Here is a 24,335-nt window from a genome sequence, read left to right on the forward strand (position 1 = left end):
ATCAGAAAAGTGACATAGCAGTAAATGCCAAGCTGAGATTCAAAACCAAAATTGCAATGACTGATCACTGGACTACCATCATCTAATGGTCTCATAAAGAAGGATGACTTGTGTTAACCCTTGAAAGAAATGGAATTGGCAAGTATGCCAATTGGCAAGTATTGGCAGTATATAGTCTAAAAATGGAGTATATAGTCCATATATATAGTATATATATAAGTGGAGTATATAGTATATATATATATATATAGTATATATATATAGTATATATATATATAGTATATATATAAGTGGAGTATATAGTCTAAAAAAAGGTATGAGGATACTCACATCCAACCAAATACCCAACCATAAGAATAATAAAAATATATAAATTTAAAAAGAAAATAAAAAATTTGAAATGACTGTCTATTTTAGGGATAAGACACTATAAGGATCAATCATATTTTGCCTTAATTTCCTAGTAAACACTAGAAGTTTTAAGTCTCCATTTATCTACCATTGTCTTGACGTTCATTCCCAAATCGTTTTATATATTCCCTTTCTGGATCCATGCCCAAATTAACTTTCTTCCTTTTAACCTGCTCATGGACTTCATAATATTAGAGGTCCGTAATTTAGATTGCCTTATTTCAAACCCAGCCCTCCTTGAACTTTTTATGACTTCCTGCTGACCTTCATATCAAACTCTCTGCCTCGTCCAGCTGTATCTTGAAGACTTCAATCCTCTTTTTGGTTCTTTGTCCCTTGAATATCAATGTTGAAACTCTTCAGGGTGACAGCATAGACCATCTTTTCACCCTGAGTATTCCTCCTCTAATAATTCACTCAGACACATGGCTTTATGTTCTCTAAGTTGATAATGTCCATCTCTACACCTCAAATCCTTTTTTCCTGAGACTCATAGAACCACTGCTTTTCATATACTCCTAACTAGATAATGTACCCTGAAAACTGAACTTATATCTTAATAAAAAATATCAGAGTAATGTTAATAGGGGTAAAGTATTTACCTAATTTGTTTTTGAGAGAGAGGAGAGCACCATTCAACTCTAGTGCACAGCAGTGCTATGGATGAAACCTGGGCCCTAACACATGTGAGTGCAGTGCTCTCCCAGGTTGAGCAATCTCCCCAACTCTAGAATAAAACTTTTTTTATTAAAGTTATTTTCCTTTTTGGCTTTTTTACTTAGAAAGTTGGTAAATTCTTCTCATATATTATTTTTATTTCTGACAGAAAGAAATAAAAAGGGAGAGGGGGCAGGCAGTGGCACACCCAGTTAAGCACATATAGTAGTATGTGCAAGGATAGGCACAAGGACCAGGGTTTGAGCCTTCATTCCCCGCCTGCAGGGGGGTGCTTCACAAGCAGTGAAGCAGGTCTGCAGGTGTCTATCTGACCCTTTCCATCACTATCTTCCCTTCCCCCTCTCGATTTCTCTCTGTCATATCCAATAAAATGGGAGTGGGGGGAGGTCACTGGTTGTGGTGTATTCGTAGTGCTGGCAACAAGTCCCAACAATAACGCTAGAAGCAAAAAAAAAAAATGGGGGTGTGGGGAGAAAGAAAGAAATCAGCATTAATCCACTGCTCATGAAGTTTACCCTCTGCAGGTGGGGATCAGAGACCTGAACCCAAGTCCCTGTGGATGGTAATGTGTGCTCTGCTGGGGCACCTCTGTCTACCCCATTCACATATTCTTTTTTTTTTTTTTTGACATTTGTTTCTCTATCAAATGAAAAGAAAATCTATGAAAGCACAAAACATAATTTACAAAGAAAGGAAACTACAGATTTGGTAGTAAAAAAAGTTACCTGAGACATTTCTGCCAAGTATTCATGGTGTTCCTTGTTGGTTTTATGGTGAGCCTGCATGGAACATGCACAAGTAAAGAATCCAAGATGAAGAAAGATTTCTGTTATTAGAAACACTTAATAACTTAGCTCTCTGACTTTTCTACCTTGCCTTTAAAAACAGAATAGAATAGATTCCTCTCTCCATTTATACTGGAACATCTCTATCAGGAACAACACAAGAGATCCCTTTGTGGGCCCCCGTAGGACCTTGCCCTCAATGTGGATCAACAACAGTAGAGAATGTTCCATCCTGCGAAGGGGGGATGGACAACAAATACTAAGTTCCACCTGAGGAAGATGGGTCCTGAAGTTGGGGCAGCTTGGAACGTTCCTACTCGTGACCACAGAATGTGAGCTCCTATCTGTAGGGATACAGAGGTCACATAGGCTCCTAAGGGGAACGTGGGTCCTGGATTAGATCAAATCGATGGGGTTTGCAGTCAACAATATTTATACAAATTTCCCATATTTGGGAGCTACTCTATTCCCTTATCCATATTTCTGGTCTTTTTCCAGCCATGACATCATCTCCCCAGACAATAATTTAGATTCACCTGCATATAAGATGTCAGGCTCAGGAAAAAAAAAAAACAAACTAGTAATAGTCATGGGCTCTTTGGAATACAACTAAAATAAGGCTACTAACTATCTACAAAATGGACCCCCCCCCCCCACTCTTCATATGAACGTTTCAAGCCTTTAGGTTCATGATTAGTCAACTATTTGTTGGGCTTTATATGTTAACCCTTTTTGGCCACCAGGTTCCAGATGCTAACATGAAGCTAGCCGGACTTCCCTGGGCAGACGACCCCACCAATGTGTCCTGGAGCCCCACTTCCCTAGAACCTTGCCCCACTGGGGAATGAAAGAGACAGGCTGGAAGTATGGATTGACCTGCCAACAACCATGTTCAGCAGGGAAGCAATTACAAAAGTCAGACCTTCCACCTTCTGCACCCCATAATAACCCTGTGTCCGAACTCCCACAGGGATAAAAAATAGGAAAGCTATCAGGGGATGGGATATGGAGTTCTGGTGGTGGGAATTGTGTTGAGTTGTACCCCTCTTATCTTATGGTTTTTGTCAGTGTTTCCTTTTAATAAATAAAACTTAAAAAAAAAGAATAGGAAAAGGGCCTGGTGGTGGTGTACTCACTTGAGAACACATGTTACCATGTGCAAGGACTGGGGTTCAAGCCCCCAGGGGGCTTGAAGCAGTACTGCAGCTGTCTCTCTCTTTCCCTCACTATCTCCCCCTTCAATATTAGTTTTTTTCTTTGTTCACTAGATGATGAATATAATAAATAATAAAGTAGAATATGAAATAGTTGTTTAGGTATTCTGTGGTAGTTATATAGTCAGCTTGTATATAACATACCTGTATATAATATGACAATCTCAGAGGAATTTCTTAGTATAGAATGAAAACAAACCTTGGTCTCAAGTTCCAACCTTTGTGCATATGCTTTCACTTGATTTTCAAGACTCCTTTTTTCTTTTTCTAGCTGCTTAAGTAATGCAGTTAATGATTCCTGGAAGAATAAATAGTAAATTTATACTTGAACTTGAATTCTAAACAACAAAAACAAAAACAGCCACCACTTCACTAGTGAATGCCATATATTCTCATGTGAATTCATTATTCTATAACATGAACTTTTTATACTAATAACTGTAACATTAATTGAATGCTAATAATATGCCACATTTCACTTGATATATATATATTTTTAATATTGATTTATTTTTTCCCTTTTCTTGCCCTTGTTGTTTTATTGTTGTAGTTATTATTGTTGTCGTTGTTGGATAGGACAGAGAGAAATAGAGAGAAGAGGGGAAGACAAAGAGGTAGAGAGAAAGACAGACACCTGCAGACCTGCTTCACCGCCTGTGAAGCAACTCCCCTGCAGGTGGGGAGCTGGGAGCTCAAACCAGGATCCTTAATGCCAGACCTTGCTCTTTGCGCCATGTGCGCTTAACCCACTGAGCTACCGCCTGACTCCCTCACTTGATTTTTTTTTTTTAAACCAGCCCTTGATGTGGCCAATATATTTATTTCCATTTTACTGTTAAGAAAATTGCATTAGGGGCCGGGTGGTAGCACACCTCATTGAACACACAAGTTATAATGTTCAAGGTTTAAGCCCCTGGTGCCTACCTGCAGGGGGAAAGCTTTGCAAGTGGTGAAGCAGTGCTGCAGGTGTCTCTCTGTCTCTCTCCCTCTTTATCACCCCCTTCCCTCTCAATTTCTGTCTCTATCTAGTAAATAAATAAAGATAATGCAAAAAAATTAAAAGAAAAAAGAAAATTGCACCAAGGAGTCAAGTGTTGATGAACACAGTAGAGAACACTGATCACCATACACAAGAACTTGGGTTCAAGCTACTGGCCCCCACCTGCAGGGGGCAAGCTTCATGAGCAGTGAAGCAGAGCTGCAGGTGTCTCTCCTTCTCTCTGTATAATTAGGTCAATTTGAAACAAGGCAAATTCTAATCTCTAAAATTAACATCAGTTAAAACAAATGCTTTGGAATTAACAATGTTCCAGTATGCATATTTGATTACTACCCTTGTTAAAGTCAGGTGGTAAGTCTCAGGAATGCATTATTTGTCTTTGAAAACCATGCACTGTTTCTTTAATGATTTTCCATTCCCCTCCTTCAAAAACAACTTGCTCCAGCAGAAAATCAATGAATAAATATGAGGTTATTTTATAGAAAAGTAAGTCCTTATAAAATAAACTAATGCTCATGTAGGAACATTTAAAGGGATTCAGATGAAAAGAGTTAAACATTTTTCTGCAGAGACCTATGCTCTGAGGACTCCAAGCTTAATTTATCCTAATAGTAAGAACTGGATACAGTGTTAGATAAAAATTTAAATGGCATTTCAAATGGGAGTATTCACTCTAAGATCTAAAAATTAGCTTATAAATAAACTACTGGTATATAAATTATTTATATATTGGGAGAACGGGGCTGAACATAAGTGAGTCACTTAGTAGAATGCACATTATAAATTATTTGTATATTAGAGATATTTTCAATGAGATATGACCCAAATATTAGAAGCCCATATAAAAAAGTACATATGATAAGGCAAATTTCAAGGCAAAATGTGGAGCAAACATAATAAATCCTGAATAACAAGTATCTCATGAGCTTTTTTTTAAAAGAAGCTAATAAATGTGGTCTAGAGAGATCAGTATCTCATACTAAGAAGAACCTGGATAGGCAAAGAAAAGTGAAAGCTAGGGAGCTGTATATTAACCGTAAGCATGAGTCAGAAATGATTGTTTAGCAGTGAGGGAGCTGAAGCAAAATATTTAAGCAGTGAAGAAGAAGCAAGGTGTGACTAGAAAAGGATACAGTTAAAGATAACTTGGAAAGCTGAGTTCAGGAGTCTAAATACAGAGATCAAGGGGCAGACGGTGGCACACCTAGTTAAGCGAACAAATTATGGTGTGCAAGGTTCCAGGTTCAAGCCCTTCGTCCCCACCTGCAGGGGGGGGAAGCTTCACAAGCTTAACCCACTGTGCTACCGCTGGACCCCCGCAAGTGGTCTTAACTGACTATATGATCTGGGTTGCAAACTAGAGAGGCATACTCTTGTGTTGCTAAGTTAAAGACTCCACTAGGAGGAGGAGGAGAAAGAAAAAGAGAAAAGAGGGAAAAGAAGGAGAAAGAAAGGTAGAAGGAGGAAAGAGGCAATGATAATGACAATGCGTACATACAAAATTAATTTTCCTATTATGGTAGAGCTATTTTATTTCTAACAATAATCAGACTTCAGTCCCCAAGTAATAGCATATTTTTAATCTGTTCTTTTAATTTAGTTGTAAAGTCTAATATTAGACTAAAATAACAGTGTAAAAGTAAGAAATGTAAAGGTACTATTTATAGATTTATAATAAGAGATACTTAGGGTTAATTTAAATGTAGTGCCAGACAGTAGTGCACCTGGTTGAGCAATTGTATAAGGACCAGGGTTCAAGCCAGTGGTCCCCAACTGCAAGGGGGAAATGTCATGAGCAGAGAGAAAGTTCTGTAGGTGTTTATATTGCCCTATCTCAATGTTTTCTGTCCAGGTAGAAAGGAAGCTATCAATCAACTTAAAAAACGGCAACTTCTACATTAAAGAACACATTACAAACAATATAAAATCACATCTGAATGCCTATGAGAAAGACATGAGAATACAATTAACTAACCACAGTTCCCAAGTATACAATTCACTCCTCTCTTTTCTTCCTTCCTTTTCTTTTTTACTTTCTCTTCCTTCCTCTCCCTCTCCCACCTGTCTCTTTTTTTCTTCACTAAAGTTTCACCACTCCAGGTTGACATTTTCACATAGACACAAAGACAGAAAGAAAAGGACAGAGGAAAGGATACCACGGGACTGAAGTTTCCCCACATGAGGCAGGGAACTGGGACTGAACCTGGGTTGTGAACATTACAAAAGAGGTGCACTATCTAGGTAAGGTATTTTACGGACCCTTTTTAAAAAAGTATTTTTAAGATTTTGTTTCTGAGGTATTTTGATGTATAAGTCTATAAATGTCTAAAACTGTTATTTCACACCTCTTCAAAATGTTACCACACAGTAATAGTTCTCCACCAAAGATTGTCAGGGACTCAGAGGTTACATAGGCTCCCGTGTAAAAGTGCTAAATAGGGATATGTATATATGTGTGTGTGTGTGTGTGTGTGTGTGTGTGTGTGTGTGTGTGTCTTAGGTCATATTGATGCATCTACTGTGTTTTTGTTTTTTTTTCTGCAGTCCCAGAGCCTCATACTTGTGGTATGCCATCACTGCTTCTGGGTCAGATTCTTCATTCTTTAGCTAAAGAGAGAAGGTGAGAGAGTGGGAGACACCTCAGCACTGCTCCACCATCTATGGAGCCTCCTTTGGTGTCCTGTTGTGCTTAGGTAGTATGGGAGCTTAAACCCACAGCTTTTTTATAATAAGGCTCATGCTTTACTGGGTGAGCTAAACACTATTCTCTCCAATTTGAAAACAATTTAACATTTCATATTTATTTTTTGAATGAGAACATTGAAAAAAATTGCACATATATTTGTTAAAAGCTTAGGGAATAGATAAAAGTCAGTAGCTTTTTATTAAGAAGTAATTTCCTTACTGAAAAGTAATCCATTTTTTTCTCTCCAATTTTGAATCTCTTAAAGAACCACCTTTCAAAATTATAAAAACTCATCTGGGAAAACCAAAGGTGTTACAGAGACTGAAGCTAGCAGTTAGGAACCCTGTAAAGTGCTTTTTGATTTGCTGTAATATAATTACCATATCAAAGTGCTAGTGATACCCCATTTCCTGAGCTGTGACTGAAGGATGAGTTACCAAGAAGTATGTTAGGCAGAATTATTTATATTCTACAGGCAGCATTTTCTGTATTATATTCTATAGGCAGCATTGAAATTCTACTTAAGGGCAGGGGGAGGGAAGAACACTAATTTTATGATAGGCCTTGCAGTAATTTGTAAGTACCACAAGATGGAGTTATATCTCCATGGTAAAGGAAAAAAAACCCTTCCAATGGTGGGGAAAAAAAACTAAAGTTATTTTTCCAACTTTCAAAGAGACAGAAATAAGGGGGTAAATATATATCTATATTTATATAAATTTATTTAAATATATACCATATATTATGTAATCACAAGTTTTCTACTTTATACCATATAGAACAAAACTATTTTGATAATATACTCAGAGGACAACATAAGATCTTAATAGGCTATTGAGTCCAATTATGTAAAATACTTAATACTGTAAAATACTTAAGCTGTAATACTTCTTTTATTCTGCAACATTATTTCCTTTCTACTTTGCTTGCACCTCCAACAGAATTCCTGTCTAGGTATTTTAAAAAGAGACTAAGCTAATAATGACTTTTTCTTTGAAATATTAAATCAGCTATAATCTTAGATCAGGGAGAACAGAAGCAACTCATGGTGTCACTTAATAAGATACAGTTGGTGTCACTTAATAAGATACAGCCATACGCAAATAGCTTTAAAGGACATAAATTATGGGCAGGTCTTGTATGATACAGCAAATTCTAACAATGGGATTTTCAAAGTTAACCCAGTTGCCAAATAATCTGGTTATAGCAATAACTATCTAATTGCCTTCTTAAACCCTAGGACAGCAGGAATCTCCCCCAGTCTCCACAAAACCCATTATTTCTCCCAGTCCTGGTACCTCTGGGGTGGAGTTCACTTTCCTGAATGCTTCTTTCAGTGCATACCAATTGATACTGCATCTGCTGATCCTAACCTAATCAGTGCAACCAGTACCACGTTAACATGTTTCACTTTGGACTGTCTCCAGAGATGTCAGGATGTTAACCCTCCAGCTTCATTATTCTGCCACCAGATTCCATATGCTACCATGATGACCCCACCAATTTGTCCTGGAGCCCCACCTCCCCAAGCCCCTGCCCCACTAGGGAAAGAGAGAGACAGGCTGGACATATGGATTGACCATGCCAATGCCCATGTTCAGCAGGGGAAACAATTACAGAAGCCAGACCTTCCACCTTCTGCAACCCACAATGACCCTGAATTCATACTCCCAGAGGGATAAAGGATAGGAAAGCTATGGGAAGGGATGGGATATGGAGTTCTGGTGGTGGGAATTGTATGGAGCTGTACCCCTCTTATTCTATGGTCTTGTCAATATTTCCATTTTTAAATAAAAAATTAGAGAGACTAAGCTTGAAGTTTACTGAATTCCTCACTCCCAGAACAGAGACCTCTGAAAAAATGATTTTTGCCAAGAATCATTTCAATTGACAAAGCTGATCCTTAACAGCGTCTTTCATCTTTTGTTTGAAATCTGTGTGGGAAAATGCACACATTTTCCTTTGATTATTCTTTTTAACTACCCATAACTTACCTCTGGCATTTGCTCATAGATTCGAATAGAAGAAAGTCTATCTACAACAAATCAAACAGAAAAAAATTGATATTTTGTCAGTTTTAATGCACTGCATAAAGCATATACTTATTGCTTCTATACCTGAAGGATTTCCGTGGATTTTTTCTAATTTCTCTTTGAGTGAAAGAATTTGTTTTTCTAGTTGATCATTCAGTTCAAGTTGTATTTCATAACGGGCTTTCCATCCACTACCTGAATGAGATAGAGAAGAAAAATCAGATTCACTTAATTTCTTCTTATATGTTTTCACTAAAATGACATTTACCAGTTCAATCTATTGCACTTGACTTAATGAGCAATATAAATTGCTTATTGTTTATAAATTGCAATTGTTCATTGTTGTTGTTGTTACTGTTGCCGTTGTTGGATAGGACAGAGAGAAACTGAGAGAGGAGGAGAAGACAGAGAAGGGGAGAGAAAGATAGACACCTGCAGACCTTCTTCACCCTTGTGAAGCGATTCCCCTGCAGGTGGGGAGCCGGGTGATATAACTGGGACTCTTGAGCTAGTTCTTGTGCTTCGCGCCACGTGCGCTTAACCCACTGCGCCACTGCCAGGCTTCTGTGAAGTAATTTTTTAAACCAACATTTCCATGTTACATGGCATGTTTCAGACTTTGGAGACTAGACTCACAGATTATCAGACAGCCAGACATCACTATAGCTACTGGGGATACTGGTATTCTTTACCCCCTACCCATTTCATTATATATTCTTTTCTTCTTCTCCTTTTTTCTTCTTCTTCTTCTCCTCCTCCTTCTAGTTATCCTTCCTCTTCCTCCTTCCTCCTCCTCCCCCTCCCCTTGTCTTCCCCTCCTCTTCCCTCCTCCTCCTCCTCCTTTTTAATGCGATAAAACAGAGTGAGATTGAGAGAGGAGGAGACAGAGAGGGAGAGAGAGAGAGAGAGAGAGATATCTGCAGCACTGCTCTATCATTCATGAGGCTTCCTTTGTTCAGGTGGGGGCCAGGACTTGAACCTTGTTTTATGGTAACATGTACTCAACCGGGTGCTCCACTGCCTATCCCAACCCCATTTTATTTTTAGTTCCTCATGTAGCCTTACAAGGAACTGTAGTAAAGGGAATATTAGGAACATGTTTCTTCCCCCTTGGACCATATGTAACAGTCTAAATGGTGTCTGCAGATTTCCAGGAGGTGTTTAAGCATATATATATATATATGTTTGTTTGTTAGCAGAGCACTGCTCAGGTCTGGCTTATGGTGGTGTGGAGGATTGAACCTGGGACTTGAGAGCTTTAGGCATGAAAGTCTTTTTATCCTAACCGTTATGCTATACCACCACCCTTCTTTCTTTTCTTTTCTTTTCTTTTCTTTTCTTTTCTTTTCTTTTCTTTTCTTTCTTCCTTTCTTTAACTATCTAAGTTACCTACAACCTTAGGCCAGATAAGATAAAAAACCATTTGACTCTGTCAGTATCTAAGATACTGCAATTAGTGGATAGCCCTAAATGGCACAAGGATAATAAGTTCAAGTACAATACAGTAGATTCTAACCACTGGATTTTCAAAGAAAAACAAACCTCCAACTAACTTGGCTATAATAATAGTCAACTATTGATATTTTAAACTCTTTCTAAGACTACAAGGAACCCTTCCCATTCTCTTTAAGATCCTTATTTCTCCTAGTCCTGGAACCTATAAGACTTTGTCCATATTTTTTGATGTTCTTCCGTCTGAACCCTTATCATCATGCTGCCTCTGTCGACCTCATCTACATCAGTGCTACCAGTGCCACCATGCCACATTATGCTACTACTGACTTGTTACTGTGGATTGTTGCCAAAGACACCAAGCCTGAGATTGCAACCTCCCAAATCTTCTAATCTGGTGAGTTCTTTCCTAACACATGGAACTACCTAATTCCATTTCAGATGGCATGTTACCTAACAAAGTAATAGGTACTAGATACAGGCTAGAGCCTAGGGAACTGGGTAAAGGTGTACATATATCTATAAGCAAGGGGCAAAGAAAAAGTGCTTAATAGCCCTCTGTGATTAGACTCAGACCTAATAAGCTTAGCGTTCTAGTAGAATGGCCTAAAGAAGGCATCATAAATTCTCTAACTCATCAGACTCAGACCTAGTAAGCTCAGCAATCTAGTAGAAAGCCCCAAAGAAGGCTGACTTCATAAACTTAATGCTGGTTTGAATAAAACAGATGCCATTTGACAGCTTAACAACTAAGAGAAAAGTCTAAACTCTTCAGATAAAGAAAGGAATACAAAAGTGGATAGAAGCAAAAGATTAGCTCATTTAATCAAGACCATTTTGGTCAATATCAGATCACCCTATCGTTTGGGACCCTAGGCAGGGAGGCTTGGATTGCCACATAGATATGATGGGCCTAGACCTTTAATAGATCCCTCTCTCCATTATCACTGTTACTTTCATCAGGAATGTCATCATAAGCCCTCTTGTGGACCACTCCAGAAACTTATCCTAAAGCAGCAACGGTAGGGACTACCCCACTCTCCGAAGGGAGGCTGGGTCATGATGCCCTGCCACTTGAAGAAGACTGGTCCAAAATTAAGTGCAGCCTAGAATGTTCTCAGATGTGATCATACACTATGAGCTCAAACTGACAGGGACTCAGAGTTTACAGGCCTCTGTGCTAAATATGAATATATATGGGCCCTTGGTCAGGTTCAGGTTGATAGGTTGAACAGTTTATTTTATTTAAAAATTTTATTCAGTTTGGGAGCTACTCTCTACCTTAATATTCCTAGGGAGTATTTTTAGTCACTTCCGTGTTGTCTAGCAAACTCAAGCAAAAACTAATAAACTAGTAGGCCCCTAGAAACATACCTAAAATAGACTTCCTAGATTTTTTTTTTCCACTCCAAGATACCTATTTTCATCTGCTATATTCCTACCTTTTGGTTCCTGTTTATTAATCACTTTGTCCTTCCTTACATCTTACTGCCTTTCAGCCACCAAATTGTAGATGCTATCATGATTCCATCCTGAATTTCCTGGGCAGAGAACTTCACCAATGTGTCCAGGAACCTCACCTCTCCAGAGCCCTAGCCCACTAGGGAGAGACAGAAACAGACTGGGTGTATGGATTGAACTGCCAATGCCTATGTCCAGCAGAGAAGCAATACTGAAGCCAGATCTCTGACCTTCTGCACCCCATAAGAATTTTGGTCCATGCTCTTAGGGGAAGAGAAATACAGGGGAAGATGACCATATGGCTCTGAGCTCCAACTGCATCAAGACCTGGAAAGAAGAAGAAAAAAGGAAGGACATTCGGAAGCAGTAATAGGTGTAGGTGTGACTTAGAAAGGAAGAGGAGGTAGGACCATAGGAAAAGAAAAAGGCACATATATAAGTATAGATAAATAGTTTTACAGAAATAATAGTCAACCCACATCTGTGACCTTGAGGGAACTACTACATTTTCTAGTGGAGGGAATGGGGACACAGAATTTTGGCAGAGAATGGCATAGAATTATACCCCTGTTATCTCATAATTTTATTAAGTCTCTAATAAAATTTCAAAATGGAAGAAATCTTATTTGCCTTCCTTCCAAATTTGTATTCATTTTTTTAATTTTCAAAATTATTCATAAATTCGTTTACAGGTTCACCATTCATTGTGTATAAAGTATACAATACTTTGTATGTGTCAGTAACTTAATCATTTAGAAAACAAAAACCTATTTTACAGATAACGGACCCAGTGCTTAGTGATGTGTCAAATAATAGTTTCAAGATAAAAGTCATAATAAGTGGAGGAGTATCCCACTAGGGAAAGATAGAAACAGGGTAGGGGTTTGGATCGACCTACCAACATCCATGTGCAGTGGAGAAGCAATTACAGAAGCCAGAACTCCTTGCTTCTGCACCCCATGAAGAATTTTGTTCTATACTCCCAGAGGGTGAAAGTGAGGGGGGAAGATTAAGATCTGAATCCTAATTCCACTAGGACCCAGTACATTTGTAACTAGGAATTTTTGTTTTTATACCTTCACTCAGAGGGAAGAGAATCTGAAAATCAGAGGAAGTCAGACAGTTTCTATTTGAGAAAGAAGAGGAAAAAGAAATGACACACAGAGGTAGTAATAGGTGTAGGTGTGACTTAGAAAGGAAATGAAGGGGGTCTGAGTAGTGGTGCTCCTGGCTGAGTGCACATTACAATGCTTAAGGATCCTGGTTCAAGACCCCATTCTCCACCTGCAGGGGAAAAGCTTTGCAAATGGTGAAGCAGTGCTATAGGTATCTGTCTCTCTCCCTATCTTCACCTCCCCATCTCTCTCAATTTCTGATTGTCTCTATCCAAAAAATAAATATAATTAAAATAATTTTTTTAAAGCAAAGGAGATGAAGACAGGAATAAGAGCAATTTCACTTGACTATAGAGGGAAAACGTGTGATGGAGTGACAACTAGAGAGAATGAGACCATAACATTCATATGGCACACATCTGGACCAATTCTATCCCTTGATAAGCAAATGTCCAGTTGGCTCAGTAAATCAAGGCTACCATGTCTAGGAGGGAAAAAAAATTGCCAAACAGTGCGTCCACTGTACTGGGGAAATTTTGGTACTGCAGCGTCTTTCCCCACCCCACAACACACTCCAAACATAGCTGCTCTAGAGCAGTGAAATCCCAGTGATGACAAATGCAAAAGAAAATTAGAGAAGCCTAAGATTAAAAGGTTAACAGGAATAGAGGCTCTTCAAAAAGAGAAGGTCAAATACTGGATGATCTTACTTATAGGTGAGACTTAATAGGAACAGGGCGGGAGAACATAGTGAAACTTGAACAGGGCATAGTGTATTTATTACATCAAAGAAAAGGACTTTGGTAAAGGAGGGGCAAGGAGGGACAGTAAAGAACCTTGGGGTCCTGATGCATAATGATGTAAAAGGACCTAGGTTGTGAGGGAGAGTGTTATGCAAAGAACTTTCATAGGGAGATGAGAAATTAAACCATTAATACCATCCCAATAAAAATGATAAAAAAGGGAGTGTCTTGTGATTTTATATCAGGAGGACTAGAATCAAATTCTAGATTCATACGTAACACACCACCCATTGAGGAAGTCATTTGAAATTTGAGTCTCTAATTTTTCATGTATAAAGTAGGGTGCTGATGGGGTCGGGTGGTGGTGCACCTGGTTGAGCACATATATAACAGTGTACAAGGACCCAGGTTCAAACCCCCAGTCCCCACCTGCAGGGGGAAAACTTCACAAATGGTGAAGCAGGACTGCAAGTGTCTATCTCCCTCCTCCTCTCAATTTCTGGCTGACTCTACTTAATAAATAAAGACAATAGTAATAATAAAGTAGGGTGGTGTTGCACTTTTTTCCCCAAAAGGTTAGTTGTGAGGTTTTAAATTTTAAAAATACATTCAGTTCTACCAAACATTTGTTAACTTAAAAAGGTTTCTGAATATTTTCTTTTTTTACAATTACTTTTATGTGGGGGGGGGGTAGCATCATGGTTATGCAAAGAAGCTCTCATGCCTGAGGCTCCAAAGTCCCAGGTTCAAGTCCTGGAACTAACTACCACAAGCCAGAACAGAGCAGTTCTCTGGTAAAAAAAAAGAAAAAATAGTGATTTAATATTGATTTATAAAATTACAGTGTTAAAATTCCACACCATTTCCACTCTCAGAATTCTGTGTCCCCATTCCCTCTACTGGAAATTACAGTTGTTCTCCCAAGGTCACATATAAGGGTAATGATCTTTTTTTCAAAGGTTAGTTGTGAGTTTTCAGATTAAAAAAAAAAAGAACATTCGAAGTTCTACCAAATATTCTATTAGCTTAAAAATAGTTCCTAGCTATCATGGGAGGGGGTGGGTTATGGAGATTGGGTGGTGGGAATTGTGTGGAGTTGTACCCCTCCTACCTTATGGTTTTGTTCATTAATCCTTTCTTAAATAAAAATTTTAAAAAAAAAAGAGCTGAAATGAAAAAAAAAAAGTTCCCAAGTATATTCTTTCCTGCTTTCTTATAAATGAGCTTTAATATGATGAAACTCAGAATACATCAATACATAGACTTTTTTTTTCTGGCTATGGTTTTCTATGAATCTTTAAGTTTCAAGAGGTCATTATGGAAATGTAAAGCTCTTTGAAGTTGATTGTGTTTTCCCCTTCACATAAAAAGTTACCCAGATAGATAAAACAAACAATAGAAATAGGAAAAAAAAAATCAGAGTTTTACTGCACATGGAACAGTGAAAGGGGATAAGGGAAGGAGAGGAAATGTGGGAACGAAAGAAATCTGTCACCTCTTTTATTAATATAAATTCAGAGATAAAGAGAGAGTTCATTGAATAGGGCATATATCTTGCATAATTTCAATCCAGGTTTGAGGCCCTGTACCACATGAGAGGCACTGTGGTATTGAAGAAGACTGGAGCTGTGGTGTTTCCCTTTCTATCCATCTCGGCAACAACAACAGTCAGCCAAGAGCACTGAAATTACACATGTGTAAGGCCCTGATTCTGCCAAAATTAATAGCTAAGATACATTCCTTATGTTTATAGTTTTCATGCTGTTAGAAACAATCTAGTGGAGCAGGGAAAGCAGGTGGTGCGGTGAAAAGAAGGACGATCACCGGAGTGATAAACTTGAGTAAGAAAGAATAGATGAAACCTATTGCACAAGTGGAGGGGCTTAACTTTATATAAGATTTTAACAGAACCTATGATGGTAACTGGACATTAAGGAGAATAATATACAAATATGTAGGTAGTTGGATAGCTTTACTGGTGAAAACATGTAGGAAATCTTTTCTCAGTGCCTTTTTTGAAAAAGAAAGTTTACTAGCTGACCGTGAGAACAGGATTGATGATTGAAGTTAGAGAAGAGAATAGAAACCATGGGGGCCAGGTGGTGGCACATCTGGTTAGGCACACATGTTACAATGGGCAAGGACCAGGTTCGAGGCCTCTCCCACCCCACCCCCACCCCAGTCAAGGGGAAAAGCTTTGCAAGTCATGAAGCTGTGCTGTAGGTATCTGTCTCTCTCCCTCTATCACTCCAGTCTCTCCAATTCTGGCTGTCTCTATCCAGTAAATAAATAAATAAATAAATAAATATAAAAAAATTAAAAAATAGAGTACAAACTATGAAATAGTGGTCTAAAAAGTAGATATTCTCAGTTATCACACCTAGTCATGCATTTATCTCACAATATTAAAAAACTCCTTTAATATCACCCATTGTCTCTCTATATATCTATCCTTCTCATTAAAATAAAATCTTTAAAAAACTATCACCCATTGTCTTCAGAATATAAATTCATTTGCTTCATAGTGAAGACCATTCACTTATTTTCTTTATAAATATTAATATATCTTCCATTTTTTAAAAATTACACAATAGTTTGTTTTAAAAGACACTGTTTATGTTCCTTCTACCAGGTTGTGTTTTTCAAAGATGACTACAATACTATATTCCACCCCATAAGTTCATTTATAAACTGACCATGACAAATAGAGCCTATTCTTATCTACAGCCCTGAATCTGTGACTGCTTTGACTGGTTAAATAGAGTGGAAATGATACTGAACTAGATCTGGGAGTAGCTTTTAATATTCCCAGTTTTTTTTTTTTTTTTTGCCACTTGTGCCTTTTGGAATACTTGCTCTTGGAATCCAGCAGCCATTCTGTGACAGCAAAAGCAGAGTACTTCTGAGAGGTAGTATCAGCTGGACTCCTAGGCTAGTGGCCAGAATCAGATGCCACCTGCTTGGGTGATTTTGGAATGTCTAGCTCAGCTAAACTTTCAGATGACTGAGCCCCACACAGTGTTTGTCTGCAACTACGCTACATGAGAGCCAAATAAAGTCCCATCCAGGGGAATCTAGTCTAATCTAGATTTGTAAGAGGCAATTTATCATTTTAAGTCCTTAAATTATAGGATATTGGGGTTGGGTGGTAGCGCATGCGGTTGAACACACACATTACCATATGCAAGAACTTGGCAGGGGGAATGCTCCATGAATGGTGAAGCAAGTCTTCAGATGTCTTTCATTTTCCCTCTTTCCTCCATCTTTCCTAATCTCTCTGCCCTATTAAACAAAATAGGGAATAAAAATGGAAGAAAATGGCTGCTGGGAGCAATGGATTTGTAGTGTTGGCACAGGCCCCAGAAATAACACTGATGGCAATAAAAAAATTTTTTTTGGCAATAAAAAATTAAAAAAAAAAATTAAAAAGGATGTTATTGTGAGCATGAATTATTCTTTCTGCTATTATTTGTTTGCTACTGTTCATTATCATTCGTTTGAGAACAGCTTCTAAGGTTACCCTTCCGCCCCTATCTGAGTTACATTAAGTTCTGCTTACCTGAGTTTCCATTTCTCCATATGCAGAACTTACATCACTTCTTATTTCCATATTTTAGTTTGACATTTTATTTACTAATTATTGACTATCTTTAGAACAGAAAATATAAATGCCATCCACAAAAATTGTTCAAACATGGCAAGGACTCCTGTAATATTTGTGGAATTAACATACTGTACACAGGATATATGGTTTCCAAGGATACATGGTTATGTGCATATGCATATGCAAAATTTGCTCTCCTCGTCCACATTCTACCAAGAGTCAACAACTAGATAAGAATTTCAAAATTATAGCCCAAATATAGAAGTTAAGACATAAAGGGTATTATTACCTTATTTAAGTAGAAAACGTGATCATTTATGATTTATTAAGGAAATATTAAACTGATGTCATATAACAGGTTTTTATAGTTTCTGAAAAAAAACTTTTAAACTTGTAAACCCTTAAATAAGTATACAACAACAGGTTTGGTTCTCTAAAATATTAGTTTCAAAAACATCTGTATAATTTTATCAGTAATGCTGCCCAAAATACTAAAGTGTATTTTAAGGAACTATAGACATCTAGGTAAAATGAACAAATTACAGAAGTCACATATAAAATTATTTAAAAAATATATATTTTAATTTTTTATTATCTTTATTTTTTAAAATATTTATTTTATTTATTTATTCCCTTTTGTTGCCCTTGTTGTTTTATTGTTGTAGTTATTATTGTTGTTGTCATTGTTGGATAGGACAGAGAGAAATGGAGAGAGGAGGGGAAGACAGAGAGGCGGAGAGAAAGATAGACATCTGCAGACCTGCTTCACCGCCTGTGAAGCAACTCCCCTGCAGGTGGGGAGCCGGGGTTCGAACCGGGATCCTTATGCCGGTCCTTGTGCTTTGCGCCACCTGCGCTTAACCCACTGCGCTACAGCCCGACTCCCTTATTATCTTTATTTTTAGTGGGTACAGACAGCCAGAAATTGAGAAGAATGAGGAGGTAGGGAGAGAGACAGAGTGATACCTGCAGTCCTGCTTCACTACTCATGAAGTTTTCACTCTGCAGGTGAGGCCCGGGGGCTCGATCCCTGGTCCTTGCACACTGTAACATGTGTGCTCAACCAAGTGCACCACCACCTGGCCCCATAAAATCATTTTCTTTTGATGTATTGCACTAAAGTAAAGGACTCTGGGGAGGGGAGGAGTGTTCAGGTCCTAGAACATGATGGTAGAAGAGGACCTAGGTGGGGAGTTAAGAGTGTTACACAGAAAACTGAGAAATGTTACACATATATCAACTACTATATTTTACTGTTGATTATAAAATGTTAATACCCAATACAGAAAAAAATTTCTTATTAATACCTTCATCATTGGTATTGAGTTTGGCTTCCAGCTCCATTATCTTGTGTCTTATTTCAAGCATTGAGAGTTGCACTATATCCCTGTTAGTTAAAATATTTAGTTACGATTCAATTGAAAAATAACATGAGAATATAACATAGTATCCCATTATTTCACTTCAGGAACAATTTGTGAAAATTTGACTTAGAGAAGATATGGTTGAGAATTAGGAATCAGTGAAACAAAGGCTTCTGATGTACCAGTTCCAGGACACTAATATTCACTAAAGCTCAAAGGCCCTCAGGCAACCACTAGAAACCCTGCGCTCTAACATGTAATCTCAAGAAGCATCAATGAATAGTACACTATCAAATTAAGACGACAGATTTATTGAATATTTCTAATGCCATTTATGTTCAAAACATTGTACAGAGTACTGAAGATATTACAGTAAGTGGACAGGACAGAAATATCAGTAAACTCACCAAATGCTTTATTGTAAGCCTAAGCTAAGTGCTTTACATTCATGTCACACAATCCTGGTGACAGCTGCTATGAGGTATGGGATAAAGGCCTATTTATCAACCTTAGATGTGAGAAAACAGGTTGAAAGCAGCTTATTAATTTGCTCAAGAACAGTTAAGGAGTGACAAGAGCTGAGGGTGGAACTCAAGCATGGTTCCTTTAAAGCACTTCCTCTTATTCTCTGCCAACAGAATACAAAACCTGGCATCAGAATGCTTAAGATCTTGTACAAGATCAAGCAATTAAAAGTTTGATTACAGCTACAATAGAGGAAGTATAGAATGCTATAGGGCCAAGTAGAAGACTAATTCTAATGTGGCCTGTGGGTGTGTTGGGGTAACTTAAAAAAATACTTGAAACAGTTCAAAGAATATGAAGCACCTATGTTGAATACTTTTTAAAGCACATAGTAGAGGCATAGTTTTTTGTAAAATGTCACATTTCTTAAATTCTTCTAAAAGGGGTTAAAGAAAAGAATAACAAAAACTGCAATTTGAAGTAGCAAACCTGAATCAAGTGGAACATTAAAGCTAAAAACATATTTGTGTTCATAATACACTCGTATTTGATTTGACCCTAAAGGCAAACCATCCTACCTCAAAGTTTGCTTATTTATAATATCAAATGCCTCAGCAGAGAGACTATCTCTTTCTATAAAATCTGTAGATGTCACCAGATCTAACAGATGGTGTCACTCCTGCCTCAGTAGCTTCAGTCTTGAATGGCAGGGCACCCAGAGGCTGGGCGCAAGTGGCGCGTTCTGGCGCCATCACGTGAGGCCTCCATGCGCCGCCACCCACCCCTTCCCCATCCCTCAACTCACTTCATGTGGATTTCTTCCAGCAGCTCCAGTTTAAGGCGGTCAGTGCTCACACCATCGAAGTTCTTGCCTTTTCGTTCTGCCATAGCGTAAATCAGAGGCTTATCACGCCCTTCCCCTCCCCCCACACACAGTTTAAAACACAAGATCTGAAGACACTCCGCCCAGGAGAGGGCATTGTCACCGGCAGGTGTCGTCACCTTGGCGAATTGTCTCATAGTTGAGGGCTTCTGGCATCTCCTGGTGACGTCACAGGACAGCACCCGGAGGGTGGTCAACCTGAGCCATTGAGTGCAAGGCCCAAAAGCCCCATTCTTTTTCCTAAACTGGTAGAGTAGGGATGCTGTGTACCTACTACCTGTGTATAAAAGGAAATTTCCCTTAGCCTTGGTTTCCTTTTTAACATTGATATCTACCTATTTTATTTATTTTTACTAGTAATTTAATATTTACAAAATTATGGGATAACGGGTATAATTCCACACCATTCCTACCACCAGAGGTCGGTGTCCCCATTAACTCCAGTGGAAACTGCAGTAGTTTTCCCAGGTTAATGGATATGGGCTATTATTTCTATGAAAAAAAAATATATATATATGGCCATTTTATCTGTGGTCCTGCCTTTTCTTCCCAATTCACACCTACACCTATTACTGCTTCATGTACTATTTTCCTCTTCTCTCTGGCTCCTGATGAAATTGTAGTTTGGAGCCCTCTAGTTATCTTCCCTTAACATTTCTCTCCTTCTGGGAGTATGGACCAAAGTTCTTCATGGCTTGCAGGTCTCCTTTATTTATTTATTTATTTATTTTTAAATATTTATGTATTCCCTTTTGTTGCCCTTGTTTTATTGTTTTAGTTATTATTGTTGTCGTTGTTGCATAGGACAGAGAGAAATGGAGAGAGGAGGGGAAGACAGAGAGGGGGAGAGAAAGACACCTGCAGATCTAGTCACTGCCTGTGAAGTGACTCCCCTGCAGGTGGGGAGCCGGGGGCTGGAACCAGAATCCTTACACAGGTCCTTTGCCAGTTAAGCGTTAGCTTAACCGGCTGCGCTACCCCCAGACTCCCGCAGGTCTCCTTTTAACACTGACCCATGAACAGTGTTCACTTTAAGGAAGTGCCAAATCCAAGAATGGTTGTGCCTGTTAATGTCTAAAAGCACTGGTTAGGAATGTCCGAGGAGGATTAAGTCTTCTTTTTGTCTCGTGGATTATCACTGGGGCTCGGTGCCTGCATAAAGAATCCACTGCTCCTGGCGGCCATCCCCTCCCCATTTTTTGCTGTTGTATAGGACAGAGAGAAATTAAGAGGAGGTGAAGAGAGATAGACAACTGCAGATCTGCTTCACCACTCGTGAAGTGGGGAGCTGGGGGCTCAAACCAGGATCCTTGAACTCTGTACTAAGTTTAACCCGGTACACCACCACTTGATTCCTGGGGAGCGAGTCTTTTACTATGCCGCGGAGGCCCGTAGCGCAGTGGTTAACCACACATGGCGCCAAGTGCAAGGACCAGCATAAGAATCCAGGTTCGAGACCCCCGGCTCCCCAAGTGCAGGGGGTTCGCCTCGCAAGCTGCGAAGCAGGTCTGCAGGAATCTGTCTTCCCCTCCCCTCTCGATTTCTCCGTTACAACAGTAACAACAAAGTGGAAAAAATGGCTACCAGAAGCAGTGGATATGAAGCAAATCTGGGAACTGCTCCCACAAAGTTCCTGCCCAGTACTTTAGATTTGCCAACAGTAAGTTTTGTTTTACTCCGGAGGTGTTTTTACACTCACCCCTGGCTTACATTCATTTCTGAGAAGTTCCCTCCTGTTTATATTTCTTCTTTGCTAATTTTACATATACTGAACCAATTTGAAAAGTATCAGCTTGGCCGGGTGGTGGCGCACCTGGTTGAGCACACATTACAATGCGCTAGGACCTGGGTTCGAGCCCCCAGGCCCCACCTGCAGGGGCAAAGCTTCACAAGTAGTGAAGCAGTGCTGCAGGTGTCTGTATCTCACCCTCTCTATCCCTCCCTTCCCTCTCGATTTCTGTCTCTATCCAATTAATAAAGATAATAAAAAATTTTAAAAAAAGTATCAGCATGGAACCATGCTTTCTGGCATATCCTCTGTTAATTTATCCTTTCCCTTCACTATAGGGCACTTGGTCCTCAGCCCTTCTGCCCCCCCAAAAAAAAATCCACTCTTTGTTGGTATACCATCTACTCCTCCTTGATTCATCCAGAGGCTTGGCAGTCACTCTGTCTAGTGACTTTGACAATCAAGTGTCCCTTTCACTGCAGTCTGTTCTAAGTCCTGTCCCTTCAATTCACAACTCTTAGAACTTCTGTTCTACTTCCAAAATTATACCCTTAAGCTGCTCATTAGTGGCCTTTGCTCAGAAATCTTGAAATTCAGAAATTATCTACCATAGGTTTTAGTGTGGCATGAAAAGACCAGAAAATGTTTTTGAGCAAACTGGCACCAAAATCAGACTGATGATTTATTTGCAAATATCTGGGGAAGTTTCTTACTATAGAGCAAATGGAACTGCAATAAAAAATACTAGTGGCATTAAATAAGCTGGAATCAGAAGAAAACTATAAAACTCCATTTACCCTATCTTGTCTATCATTAAGAAAGACATCTGAGGGCTTGGAAAACAGTATAGCGGGAGCTCACTGTACCTGCATGCATGACCCAGGTACTATCCCTGGCACCACCAATAGCCAGAACTGGGTGGTTCTCTGATCCAAAAATAAATAAATAAATCTAAGAATCCCTCTATTGTTTAGATATATCTTTTTTGAGGATACTGTATGACCTTTTTCTTTAAATTTTTTACATTTATTCCCTTTTGTTGCCTTAGTTTTTTTTTATTGTTGTAGTAGTTGATGTTGTCATTGTTAGATAGGACAGAGAGAAATGGAGAGAGGAGGGGAAGTCAGAGGAGAGAAAGATAGACACCTGCAGACCTGCTTCACCGCTTGTGAGGCAACTCCCCTGCAGGTGGGGAGCCGGGGGCTTGAACCCTTATACCCGTCCTTGCGTTTTGTACCATGTGCGTTTAACCCGCTGCGCTACTGCCCGACTCCCTGACTTCTTTCTTATAGTATTTTCCTTGATGCTACCCTCTCTATACTTGTTTCCTATTCTGTAAGATGAGGACTATAGGAAGAACCACTGCAGAACAGTGTGGAATTGTACCCATTATCTTGTAATTTTATAAATCATTATTAAATCACTAATAAACATATTTTTAAGATGAAGACTATAATATAAATGTCACAGAAATGTTGAGATTAAAATAAATTTCTCTATATAAGAGCACATTTTGGTTCATACTAAGCACTACATAATGGCAATCATTATTTCTGAACCTCACTGATGCCTGGATATGGTCCCAGAAACTAACTAGTATGGGGAAAGGAAGAGTCTGTAAGGTAAATTTTAGCTTTTACACAGCAGTACTTGTGGATTACTACTGCTACTTACTAGGTAACAGTAAATATTCAGAACTATTGTTATTCATAAACTATTTTTTATCTATCATTTATTTTAAATTAGACAACGAAAAATTAAGCTAATGATCTGTCAAGGTTAATTTACTTCGCCAGTTTGACTAAGACATAGTGTCTAGACATTGCCCTAATAGTTTTTGCTGCCCCTACGCCATACGTCTCTGGGTGAGATCAGTATTTCAATTAGTAGACTAGATAAAGCAGATTGCCCTTTCTAAGCTGAAGAGAAGAAAATAAAATGTGAGTTTAAGAAGGAATTTCTGCTAGATTGCCTTAGGTGGTCTGTCCCAGCCTTCAGACTGACTGGAATTTACAGGCTTTCAGACCTGAAACAATATTATTCTCATGCTTGAAAGTCCAGTGCCTTAGCCACAGCGCCACCTCCCAACTAAACAGATTCCATAATTTCATGAGCCAATTTCTTTAAAAAAGTCTCTCTTTTTAAATAAGTCTCTATATAAATACTGTTGACTCTTAATCATTAGTTTGAACTGTGTAGGTCCACTTACATATGAGTTCTCATGTAAACTTTGATGTAAAGGTATAAGTAAGTATAGCATGGTACTGTAAATGAATTATCTCATCACTTATTTAACACTTTTTTCCCCTCTGACTTTATTATAAGAATACAGTATATAAAGTGTGTAACATACAAAGTGTACCTTTTGTGTTATCAGTAAGGCTTCCAGTAAATAGCAGGCTATTGACAGCTAAGATTTAGGGAATAAGGAAAACAACATAATGGCTACGTCTTCATGGATAGGTATACTCAGAAGTTATACACAAACTTTCTTTTTTTCTGCCTCCAGGGTTATTGCTGGGGCTTGGTGCCTGCACTACAAATCCATTGCTCCTGCAATTCCCTTGATCTTTTGGATAGGACAGAGAGAAACTGAGAGGTGGGAAGACAGAGGGAGAGAGAAAGGTAAACACCTGCAGACCTGCATCACCACTTGTGAAGCGACTTCCCTGCATATGGGGAGTCTGGGGCTCGAACTGGGAACCTTATGTG

At 38.7% G+C, this 24,335-nt stretch overlaps 1 protein-coding gene across 2 annotated transcripts in view; it reads right to left on the bottom strand.

Annotated features, from left to right (window-relative positions):
• The window catches only part of CCDC169 (coiled-coil domain containing 169), a 31,386-nt gene extending 11,453 nt beyond the window's left edge, over window positions 1–19,933 (bottom strand). Inside the window, exons 1-6 of one of the 2 annotated variants that reach the window (XM_007533876.2) lie at window positions 19,817–19,933; window positions 18,490–18,569; window positions 8,892–9,002; window positions 8,769–8,809; window positions 3,288–3,386; window positions 1,815–1,868 (exon numbers count right to left, since the gene is read on the bottom strand). In XM_007533876.2, coding sequence (XP_007533938.1) covers window positions 1,815–1,868; window positions 3,288–3,386; window positions 8,769–8,809; window positions 8,892–9,002; window positions 18,490–18,569; window positions 19,817–19,899 — 468 coding nt within the window. In that variant the 5' untranslated portion in view covers window positions 19,900–19,933. The remainder of the gene's footprint in view (window positions 1–1,814; window positions 1,869–3,287; window positions 3,387–8,768; window positions 8,810–8,891; window positions 9,003–18,489; window positions 18,570–19,816) is intronic. The other variant, XM_060191542.1, reaches the window with a different exon arrangement.
• Between the last annotated feature and the right edge of the window lie 4,402 nt (window positions 19,934–24,335).

The sequence above is a fragment of the Erinaceus europaeus genome, chromosome 5 (genome assembly GCF_950295315.1).
Source record: "Erinaceus europaeus chromosome 5, mEriEur2.1, whole genome shotgun sequence".
NCBI classification, from domain to species: Eukaryota; Metazoa; Chordata; class Mammalia; order Eulipotyphla; family Erinaceidae; genus Erinaceus; species Erinaceus europaeus.